Below are 12,079 nucleotides of genomic sequence, written 5' to 3' on the forward strand. Positions count from 1 at the left end.
CCCCAGGTAGGTGACGGGCATCCCCAGAAAAGAGGGGCCAGCAGGAAGACAGGCTCTGGCGATGGTGTTGAGGTCCTCCTGACCTCCCCACTCAGGGGTCCTAGGGCTGAACGAGCTGAAGCCTGGGTCAGACGCTGCTGTTATTGAGGGCATTAAGGCATTTGCTGCAACTCTGGTTCCTTAAGAGGCAGCACCAGCTGTGTCCAGGTAGCATTCCAGCCATCAGGATGGAGTAGGCCCAGAAACCCTGCCTGGGGCCCTCAGCTCCCCTGCCTGTGTGCTTCCTGCACTGCGCTAGGAGCCTCAGCCGGGAGAAGAGGACATTTCCCACGAAGGGCATCCGGAGGGAAACGGTCACCGCAGCTGCCTCAGTGTGAGCCGGGTTCCTACGTGCAATGCAAAGATGCCCGAAATGGCTTGGTAAACAGACCCTTCGAAAGTCAAATGAAAATATGTGCTCGATGCACACCTGTCACCCTGAGTTTGCCAGTGCCAGTGATCTTGAGGAAGAGAAAGTGCCCCACAGGCATTCACGTGTGACCTCCCCAGGGACAGATTTCCATGCCCTTAGGCACCAAGTGTTCTGACTGCAGCTCTGTCTGCATAAAACAGACAAAAATGGGTCAGTCCCATATGTTTTGTTTTGCTGTCCTCACACAGACTCCTGAACATGTAGTAGAGACCCACTGAGATCTGACCAGAGGCTCTCAGCTCCAACTCATTGGAAGTTCTGCCTCGGCAAAACATGAGATGGTTCTGCCAATTTCCCACTGTAAACAGAACAAGAATTGCCCAGCAAGCCTATCACGATCCAAACAGGTCACAAATCCTTCATTTATGACCGAATAAAATGTGTGACTGAGCTCATTCATGTCCTGTGAAATCTCTGTGTTTACAAGGAGTGCAGCTCTGGCCGTGCCCTAATTCTAGGAGGGCATCCTCTCAGAGGCCCCCTGACTCACGCAGAACAGACAGGATATCAGATCACCCCCGATGCCATCGGAACAGGGGCACCTCCCTCTGCTGTGGGCAGACACATGGGGAGTCCAGGGCCCCAGAAGGGCAGGAGGCCAGGCCAGCCCACTGCTCCTGACAGGAGCTCAGCTGCACGCTCTCAAGGCAATGTCTCCTTTTTTAAAAATCCAGTATGGTGGAGGATCGTGTCAGGAAATGCAGGGGGGAGCTGCTCGGAAGACAAAACCATGACAACTAAATTAGCCAGCCATTTGTGACTTCTCAGTCAGCCAAATGCCTCTGGGGAAAAAGAAAGAAAATTCCACTGATGCTAAAACTTGCATTCTCTTGAAGGACACTGTATGGCTTAATTCCTGTTTGTAATCACGCCATGAGAGCCTCTGATGAAAAGAGTCGTGGACCGATTACCTGCTATAGGAAACAGAGTATTGTAATGAATGCAAAAATGGGGAGGCCTGAGCATCACGTGACGTGATGAGCAGCACGGTGGGGGGGTGCATTCAAAGGATGGCACGTGAACATGTCAGAGCAAACCCCACTGCCCCAATTTCCTCAGAGGAACACAGCAACGGGACAACAGTCAGGCTGCAAGGATGGCAGGAAAGAGAACAGGGGGTCCTGGGATCACCATCCCCCCATCAGCCCCTAGTCCAGGCAGGTCTCCCTTCACATTCACAGCAGCAGAGCAGCTGACCACGGGGGACCCGGAGAGGTCCCAGCAGCCCTTGTCCCTGACTATGGTCCTCCTGAGTCACAGGTTAAAGGAGAAGTTCAGGACTCCCATGTCAATTTCGATATGGTGCCTGTGACCCATCAGGGATCCCAGGTGCCTCGGGAAGAATTACTAACTGGACCCCACCACTTTGGCAGACAGGAAGGCCGCCTTAGCTGGCGAATCCTTAGCCAGGGGCCCTGGAAAGGAAATTCCTAGGAGGGGGAATGCGGAGGAACATGGCTGGATGGAAAATAAATGTAAAGATAAAGTGTTTATGCCTTTTCTTAGAGAAGTGATCTGAATCACAGCCTTTCTTCTTAAACAAATTCTCAGGTGTTGCTCTCCACTCAATCATGATCTGGAGGGCATGAGATCGAGCCCCATGTCGGGCTTTGTGCTCGGTGCAGAGTCTGCTAGTCCCTCTCCCTCTGCTCCTTGCCTCACTCACATGCTCTGTCCTTCTAAAATAAGTAAATCAATTCTTTAAAAATAATAAAAATAAAGAAAATTTATGTACTGACTATTGTCTTACTACCTTATACATCAGGTAGATGCAATGATCAGCTACATACAAAATCCCTGGTAGGAGCCATGAAGGTTCAGATAGTTCTACTTTTCCATAAGAATATTGAAAGCTCAAAGACTGCTGGGCAAAATAGGGAGATAAGACAGACCACCTTCTTTACAACCTCCAGGTACCATAATATAGACCAAGGACATTTTAATCATATAATCAAGTTGTCTAACATGGCTTCCATGACCAGATCTTGCACCAAATTTTCAAAAAAGCTACAACTACTATAGGAAGAATCACTGTCATCATTATTATAATCCTCCATATTTTATAGTCCACATTTTACATCATAATATCCTAAACTGAAGTGAACTAATCTGTTCTCCAGCATTTACAAAGTCAAAAGAAATTCCAGGAAACAATCTGAGATGTTGGCTTTAGTTTTTTTTTTTTTTTAAGATTTTATTTATTTATTTATTTGAGAGAAAAAGAGAGAGAGAACACAAGCAGAGTGAGGGGCAGAGGGATAAGCAGGCTCTCTTATGAGCAGGGAGCTTGGTGCAGGGCTCAATCCAGGGACCCCAGGATCATGTGCCCAGCCAAAGGCAGAGGCCCAACCAACTGAGCCACCCAGATGCCTCTGGGATGCTGGCTTTCAACAGAAAATATGCATAGATAATCCTTCAGAAGGAACATTGACAAACTGTGCTGTCTGAATCCAGCCTTAGGAATGGGTATGAAATCAGATGGTAAAATGAAGGAATATTTAATGAATTATGTATTGTGTACAATCCGAGTAGCAACAGCCACAAGAAAGAACCTCATCAGTTGATTGTCACGCTCTTAAAAATTTAATTTAAATCTGCAAAGAGTGATCTGACTATAGTAAATACATTTGATATTTACAATTTTACAATTGTTGCTTATGATAGTCTAAGTTATTAATTTTTTAATTAAGTATAATGGAAATAAATTCATCTTAAACGCTGGGACTTTCCCTTCTGATGCTTATAAACTTTCCAGTGCCACCACACTGACAGGACCAGAGGCCTGAATCATAAAGATATTCTGTATATGCAAATCAGAAACACAATACACAGGCCCCTTGGGATCCTTTAAGCTAATTAAGGATGGTGCTTATTTGATTTTTACAGTCTTTGGGCAACCATTGGAAAGTTTAGATGTTAAGCTGGTATTAGAGGAACCACCAGACCAAAAATAGTAAATCTGATCATTTAATTATTAATTGAAAACTGGCTTCAGTGAGAGGCTGAGGACTGAAAGTCATCAGGACTGATGCTTCATAACTATCTGGAGGAGAAAATATCTGGCCAGAAATGGTTCTTCATAGTAAAAGGTCATGAAGGTGGTCCTCAGCGGTGTGATCTCTCCACCCCCCAAACTCACCAAAATCCTCCACCGTGTCCTTAAGGGGCCCTATCAGTCTATTTGATCTCTTGTGGGGTTCCTGCATTTGACTTTTGAGGACACAATAAAATTCAAGCTATACTTAAACTGTGATCTTAGAAATACTGAATAAAGGGAGGCAAAAGCTCCATTCCATCATCATAATCTTCAGAATTTACGTGGGACACAGTCAATTTTTTTTGGGGGGGGACACAGTCAATTTAAAATTTTACTTTCTGGATGGATCATTCACCAAAAAAGTTAATCTATCCCTTTTCAAGGTAGTAAAACATTTGCATTTTCAGTGCAGGTATTACTCAGTCTGCTGAACTATTATTTGTGCAAAAGTGAAAGCAACTTCATCCATGACAGTCAAGGAGCAAGAATGAATGAACGAACACCCCTCTCCCCAAGAAAGGAGGCCTTCAGCAAGAAATGGGCAGAAGACATGAACAGACATTTCTGCAAAGAAGACATCCAGATGGCCAACAGACACATGAAAAAGTGCTCCATATCACTCAGCATCAGGGAAATACAAATCAAAACCACAATGAGATACCACCTCACACCAGTCAGAATGGCTAAAATTAACAAGTCCGGAAATGACAGATGCTGGCGAGGATGCGGAGAAAGGGGAACCCTCCTACACTGTTGGTGGGAATGCAAGCTGGTGCAACCACTCTGGAAAACAGCATGGAGGTTCCTCAAAATGTTGAAAATAGAACTACCCTATGACCCAGCAATTGCACTGCTGGGTATTTACCCTAAAGATACAAACGTAGTGATCCGAAGGGGCACGTGCACCCGAATGTTTATAGCAGCAATGTCTACAATAGCCAAACTATGGAAAGAACCTAGATGTCCATCAACAGACGAATGGATAAAGAAGATGTGGTATATATATACAATGGAATACTATGCAGCCATCAAAAGAAATGAAATCTTGCCATTTGCGACAACATGGATGGAACTAGAGGGTATCATGCTTAGCGAAATAAGTCAATCAGAGAAAGACAACTATCATATGATCTCCCTGATATGAGGGAGAGGAGATGCAACATGGGGGGTTAATGTGGTAGGAGAAGAGTAAATGAAACAAGTTGGGATTGGGAGGGAGACAAACCATAAGTGACTCTTAATCTCACAAAACAAACTGAGGGTTGCTGGGCAGAGGGGGGTTGGGGGGGGAGGTTATGGACATTGGGTAGGGTATGTGCTATGGTGAGTGCTGTGAAGTTTGTAAACGTGGAAATTCACAGACCTGTACCCCTGGGGGAAAAATATATATATATATATATATATGTTTATAAAAAATAAAATTATAAAAAAAAATTTAAAAAAAAAAAAAAGAAAGGAGGCCTTCAGCTCCCTTCCCAAAGGTATGATCAGAATCTATTTTCAACAGAAGGCTTTGCCCTGGCTCCTCCCAGGCTAGGTCCTGGGATGGGGCTGTTTCCCCATCACTACCCCGTGGCAGCTTCCCACCTCACTGGTGCCAGCCAGTGGCTTGCTGGGTGTTCCCAGTGCCCGTGACATTGGCTCATTCATTTGTTGTTGGTTTTTTTTTTTAAGACTTTGATTATTTATTTGAGAGAGAGAGAGAGAGTGAGAGAGATAGAAGAAAGAGCAGGAGCTGGGAGGAGAGGGAGAAGCAGGCTCCCCACCGAGCAGGGAGCCAGATGTGGGGCTTGATTCCAGGACCCCGAGATCACTGAGCCACCCAGGAGCCCCGTGTTTGTTGTTTTAGTTACCCACAATAAGCACACTTGCTAGTCACCCCTCCGTGGGGTGCTCTGAAACTAAAAAAAGATAACAATAATCTGGAGCCTCCAGTAATTTCCTTCTGATTCGGATCTCATTTATGACTACTTGACGACCATCAGCAGGGAAGGGAAAAGTCAGAACCAAGAGAAAAGAAGAATACTACAGATGCAGGAAGCTAGAAATGATACAATGCTGAACCTGCTTCTTCATTTCCACCCAACTGCGATATAATTACTCTTCGAGCCACAAGAATGAATATTAAGTAAGAATGGTCATTATTCTCTCTGAGAAAGACTCGTGATGGGCTAACAGCAAGACAGCATCAGACTTACCATCTCTGCGATTAAGACGTGCGAACCCCGGGCCGTGGCTCCTGGACAGCTGCGACGTGCAGCTGAAGGACTCTCGTGGCAATGTGGATGCCAGCGGGACATCACAGCGATCTGTGAGGAAAACCCCAAATTCAGATTAACCCCCTGTTCCAGGCATTCCTGACTTCTTCCCTCCCTCCCTTCCTGCTTCTTTCTTCCTCTCCCTCCTCTCTTCCCTCCTTTCTTTGCTTTTAGTTAACAGGCCGAGAAAATGCTAAAACCTATGGCAAACATCAGTCTTGAGCAGAGGTGTGTTAGTAGGTGGTAAAGAAAATAAAACCCCTGATTGGTAGCATTCGCCATCTTCTGTGGTGTACATACTCCCATTGCGGGAAATTCCCAGCTGTCAGTGTGATGTCACCAACCATCTCAAGGGTAAGAGGGTCACACATGATACTTCATTATACAGTGTTTCCACTGTATAGTGCAGATTAAGAGATTAAAAGAACCTCAAGAGCATAGACAAGAGATGCCATGAAAGAGAGTAGTACGTGGTGAATTTACCTTTGTTTTTAACATGATTTACTTAACTATAACTTTATACAACTTAATCTTTAATAATGACTGTGTTTTAACAACTGGCTTACAAAATTCATGAAAAGTGAACGAATGGCTCTTGCTGGCTGCTAAAAGTTGGTTCCAGCCCACTGCCCCTCAGTGGAGAACTGTTAGAAGAATTTCCTTTAAAATCAGGAAGACTTTAATAGGCATCACAGCTTCTGCTGAAAGCCACTCTCAAAGTCCTATCAGTACATAAGAGAACATTTAAGAATTAAAAGCAGAGACTTGGGAAAGAAAAAGTATAAAAGCCACCACCATCACTTCCAGATGATACGACTGCTGAGGCAGAAAGTCCAAAAGTCAGTAAGTGACTGGTTTAATAGCTCAACATCCCAAAACCGATTTCATCTTAAACCCTAGCTGGGGTCTGATGATAACTAGAATAGCAAATAATAACAAAATACACAAAGTATCTAAGAATGAATCTTACAAAGCTGTGCAGAACATTTATGGGGATTATTATAAAAACTGTACTGAATGACATTAAAGAAAAACTGAGTAAAATACAGACTCCCGTGATCACAGACAGGAAGACGGCATTTTTAAATGCTCAGTCATCCCCAGTTTGAGCTAAAGACTCAATAGAAGTCCAACAAAGGCCCAAGAGGGTTTTTCATAGAAACTGAATTAGGGAACCATGACTCAGCAGTTCATAACATGGGGTACAGATATGATATAAGGAGCCTGCGAAGACAGAGAAAAACTACATCTTTATTTTCATTAAACCTCCAGCTAAAATTCAGCATTTTCTTTAATCATGAGCATAGACAAACCACAGCATCTTCAGTAGTGCCCATGCTTTTTTGTTTGTTTGTTACCATCATAAGTTACAGACAGTCTTATAGCAATCTTCATGGATATCTAGAAGTATCATTTATGTTCCTCCTTACTTCCAAATAATTGATTTGACTCAGCACTAGATTTTGTTATTTAATGAGCTAATAACAAAGGAGACATTATATTACAATTTCTGATTTATGGATATCAGCCCTTCACTGTAACTGGCATATATATATAAATATAATGCATTTATAACCATTGTTATGAGAAGGGGACACAGACTTCAGCAAAGTCCCAAAGGGGTCTGTGGCATAGGAAGGCCTAGGAAGCCCCCATGATGGGTGTGTGCACAGGAAGCACAAAGTGTTGGCCTATTACTGGGGTATGGTTAGTACTTCAGAAAATTCCAGAAGAGGGGTGTTATCCACAGGTCATGGTCAATGGCGCTAACTCGAGAGTTAGCCTAAAAGTCTCTCAGGGTCTAGCACATTGAGCAAAACAGGCCTGCATTAGTCTACCTGTATGCAGGGGGTCCCGGGGACCTCACCACTACCTTGAAATTACACAGCAGATTGACAGCAAGAGAGGGCTATTGCCATTAATTGTGTGTCTAGGGAAGCCTGCTCTCTTCCCAGCCCTGGCCCCACACAGTCTCCTTTAGGGTTCTGTCTTGATGCTAGTCCTCTCTGCTCACACTGTTGTCATCTCACCACTGAAGCTAGTATAGATTTTGCAACTGGACTTGGGTGGGACTGGCATTCACCAGCCTTGCCGACTCTTGGGTGTCACTCACTCTTCTCTAAGCTTCAGTTCTCTCCTCAGTTCAATGGGAAATCATACAACTGGACAGTGATGATATCACACAATTATGCAATGGGGAGCCAACCCCCACAACTGTATAGTGGGCCATTACACAACAATACAACGGAACTCACACAGCAACATGGCAGGGAGTACAATGGGGACTCACACACTGAGAGGACTGCTGAGGGTTGAAAGTATTTGCTTTTATTATTCTCACTCTGCTAAGACAAGTCAACACTTATTAAGTTCCTTCAAAAGATGCTATAAGGACATGTTCCCCATAGAGAGATGTAAAAGGCAGTGTTCAACGTTCCAAACCATATTGTCATTTTTTTATTCTTTCTTCAAAGAAGGCATATGAAGCTTCATCTTCTAAAAGAAAAAAAAAAAAGAAGTAATAGCATTTGTGCTGTAATCTTTCTTTGGAAGAACAATTTATAAAATTTATTTTTAAATGACAATTTTTTTATAACCCTAACTTAGAGGCTTCAAAACCAGTTTTCCAATTCACTCCAACATAGAAGAAGTCAAGGACTTGTGTGGTCAAAAACAAGGTGGTCACATCCTTATAAGGTACCTGGAGAGGAGAGGTTCAGGATTTGGACAGTGTTTCCCAGGCATTCAGCGTGTTTCTAAATGAATTTAATCCATGTGACGTGAAGCCTCCAGAGCCATCCCAAACCTCCATTAACTACTGTTTTCAATCTGAAATGTTTAGGTTTTCTACCACGATTCCTGAAGCAAAAATTGTCAAGACCCAATTTAATTTTCTTTTTTCTTCGCATCATTACAAAACATGTGGATCCCACGAAATGAGTATCATTCTCATGAATAATCTGATAAATATTATTTCTATCAAAAAAAAGATGATTCCTGAAATGTTTCAAAGGTACAAGAATTATGGGGCGCCTGGGTGGCTCAGTGGGTTAAAGCCTTTGCCTTTGGCTCGGGTCATGATCCCAGGGTCCTGGAATCGAGCCCCACATCAGGCTCCCTGCTCAGCAGTGAGCCTGCTTCCCCTCCCCCCATGCCTGCCTCTCTGCCTGATTATGATCTCTGTCTGTCAAATAAATAAATAAAATCTTAAAAAAAAAACAAAGGTACAAGAATTATTCACAAAGTGTGGATTTTGACAAGTGAGATGGTAAAACAATTTTAAACAACTACTATTTATCACTTAGAGGGGAAAGCAAGTTGAGTACAAATAATAAGCTTATGAGAATTAACACAAAAATAGAGAATATTGCAGTTAAGTAAGCTAAAGCAATTTTATTTCCCTTCATAATAACCACCCGTATTAATGAGAGTGAGTCCATGGAATAATCTTTTTGTTTGTTTGTTTGCTTTTTAGCATTTAGGGGGAAGTTTAATCTATGGTCTCTGAAAAATTATTACAATGTCCATGTGTGCAGCACATTTGAAAAGAAACTATTATGTTTGCCAACAGCCTCCATGGAATAATCTTAATTTTGAAATGCACTCATCCTTCAGTGGTTCAAATGTACACCAAGTGAGGTTCTCAGAGAGGCTTAAGAATGCTAAAGGAAAAGTGATGGTCCATTGTCATGGGTTTTAGAGAAAAAACAAAGACACCACAATTGTTCATGATTTATGTATGACTCAGATCAGAGTGCCAGAGACATCCTTATGTGCATTCTGATATAATAAATCCATATTTATGAAATACCCAAACCTTGTCTCACTAGGTGCACCTATTACAATGCCATTTTAATCAAAAGCCTATTGTACGTCTTACCAGCAGAACAGCCTTAGACTGAGATTATAAAACAATATTCCAGCTTCTGTTTTTTAAAATTATATATATTTTTTCCAGGTAAAATCCTAGAAATTTCGAACTTCCCACAACTGGAGAAAATAGAGCTGACTTAGTCCTTCTACTCTAGCTGAGCTGATCTGGGGGTTTTCTAGGCTCTTGATCTCCTTCTAAAACTACTTAAATCTACCCTTCCCTACAGACAGAAAAGAAGCCCAGACAGACTCCACTGGTTAGCCACAGCCTGTCTATAATACATTTGTTCTGGTTTCTTTGACACTTCAAATTCAGTTTGTACTCAATTATGTGTAAGTGGTATCTTTCAAGATGCCTTATCTTCTGGATGAGATTAAAAATTCCTCAACACAGAAAATTCATGTTTGTTTATTTGTTGCTTGTTTTCCATCCTTTAGCATATCACAATGGACTCCAGTCCCTGGAATGGAACAGAGAGTATGCCCTAAATTCCCCTCCATTTCCGGCCCTACTTGCTCCTCCCAGGTGGGCAGCTGGAATCAAGGCCCAGACCCACACAGGGGTGCCCCTTGGCCACTGGACCAGCAAGGACATCTGGACTCAGAAAAGCCTGAAGATATCTGGGAATCTCTCTCCATCAGGAGGAATGAGGCCCAGAGCTAGGCTGCTGCTCCAATATTCCCCGATCTCTGGTGGCCCATCAAGGCCACTGAGAACTTTGTGAACGTCTGGGCCCCCCACGCCTCACCTCCCAAGGTGTGTGCTTACAGAGTCCCAATCCGTACAGGTTCCTATCCATGCTGTCAGCACTTTGGATGGTGGTACTGACCTTGGCCAGGATTCAGGGGCACTGGCCAGTCTCCAACCCTCAGGTACACACACCTGTGCATGTGTGTGTGATGGTAATGTCCCCCTAGAAGCGACAGGACATTCTGTAAGCATCGCATACAGGATGCTCTAGGGACCCATGCCTAATTCTCCAAGCCCATCTCAGCCACCCCCACCCTCACTTACCCCTGAAAATCTGTTGTGTGCTCAGACTGGCCATTACCCATTGTGGGACTACACTTGGCACCAACTGGGCATCCCATGAGTTTGAACAACTGCAAGTTTGAGCTGCTTAGTTTCATGATCCTCAAAGCCCAACCTGTTAGGAGGCCAGCTGAAGGAAAGCAGAGGTGATTTCAGATCTCTTGTCTGTTCCAATAAGTTGTGCATGCCAAGAATAGAATACAGTCATATCTCTGTGAGAACCAAGTCAGAAAGGGCAAATTACACCAAGTTCCTGGCTAATTTATTTATCTCACCCATGCAGAGAGTGTTTGCCTACCCATTAGCACAGTCCGAAGTTAAGCACTCTTGTTTTTACTTCTAGGCTGGCTTTCCTATCGTAACCTATGTTGTGAATTATTTCAAAGGTTGGGTTTATGTTCACTGCATTAAATGAGAGCTATGTAATGATTAGCTCTAGATCCAGATGTCTGTAAAATTATTCCTCGGCATAGAAGGATTCACTTTTTTTTGTAAGTCAAATGGTAACACTACAAAAACAATTTACCATTAATTTTAGTGGGGTAATATATCAAATTAGTACTCATTAATTGCAACTATTATTAAGTATGAATTTGAAATAATTATTGTTCTTATAATTAAAAAAATACCTCATGTTCCCTCCAGCTGAGTGAACTCATACTGGTAGTGTTTCCTTTTTTAGATCAAAGCATTTGTAAAATGTCTTATGTATTTTTTAGAAAATTCTAAACTACAAAATAATATATTCCAAATGCTGAATCCAAATGATAGAGAAGATGTAACTGGGCAAATATTTGTTAATAAAAAGAACTTCCTGACTAATAGTCTGGCTTTGATCTTCCAGAAAATCTGCAACGGAAATTAAAACAATGGGATACCACCATAAGGCCATCAGCATGGCCGACACCTGAAACTGGGCCAACATAAAATGCCGGCACGGACAGAGGGCAGCAGGAACCCTCATCCATTGCTGGTGGGAGTGCAAAATGGTATGGTCTTCTTGGAAGACAACTTGGCAGGTTCTTAGAAAACTAAGTATACTCTCTCCGTGCATTCCAACCACTGCACTCCTTCGTATTTACCCAAAGGAGTTGAAAGCTTATGTCCACACAGTAAAACACACATGCTGTTTCTAGCAGCTTTACTCACTGATGGCCAAAGCCTGAAGTCAAAGAAAGTGTCCTTTAGTCAGCGAATAGCTAAAGAAACAGTGGCACAACCAGACAAGAGGATCTTTTCAGCACGAAAGAGAAGTGAGCTATCAGGCCATGAAAAGACATGAAGGAACCTTAAGTGCATATTAGTAAGTGAAAGAAGCCAATTTGAAGAGGCTACACACTTGGAAAAAGCAAAATTATAGAGACAGTAAAAAGATCAGTAGCTGTCAGAGTTTAAGAGGTAGACAG

The 12,079-nt window shown here is 42.8% G+C and overlaps 1 protein-coding gene across 1 annotated transcript in view; it reads right to left on the reverse strand.

The window, feature by feature from the left end:
- LOC116882593 (contactin-associated protein-like 3) overlaps positions 1-12,079 on the reverse strand; it is a 151,556-nt gene that overhangs the window by 122,629 nt on the left and 16,848 nt on the right. Inside the window, exon 2 of the mRNA XM_032883114.1 lies at positions 5,708-5,818. Within this exon, the coding sequence (XP_032739005.1) occupies positions 5,708-5,818 (111 nt within the window). The remainder of the gene's footprint in view (positions 1-5,707; positions 5,819-12,079) is intronic.

The sequence above is a fragment of the Lontra canadensis genome, unplaced genomic scaffold (genome assembly GCF_010015895.1).
Source record: "Lontra canadensis isolate GAN:19392208 unplaced genomic scaffold, GSC_riverotter_1.0 scaffold85, whole genome shotgun sequence".
Classification (NCBI taxonomy): Eukaryota; Metazoa; Chordata; class Mammalia; order Carnivora; family Mustelidae; genus Lontra; species Lontra canadensis.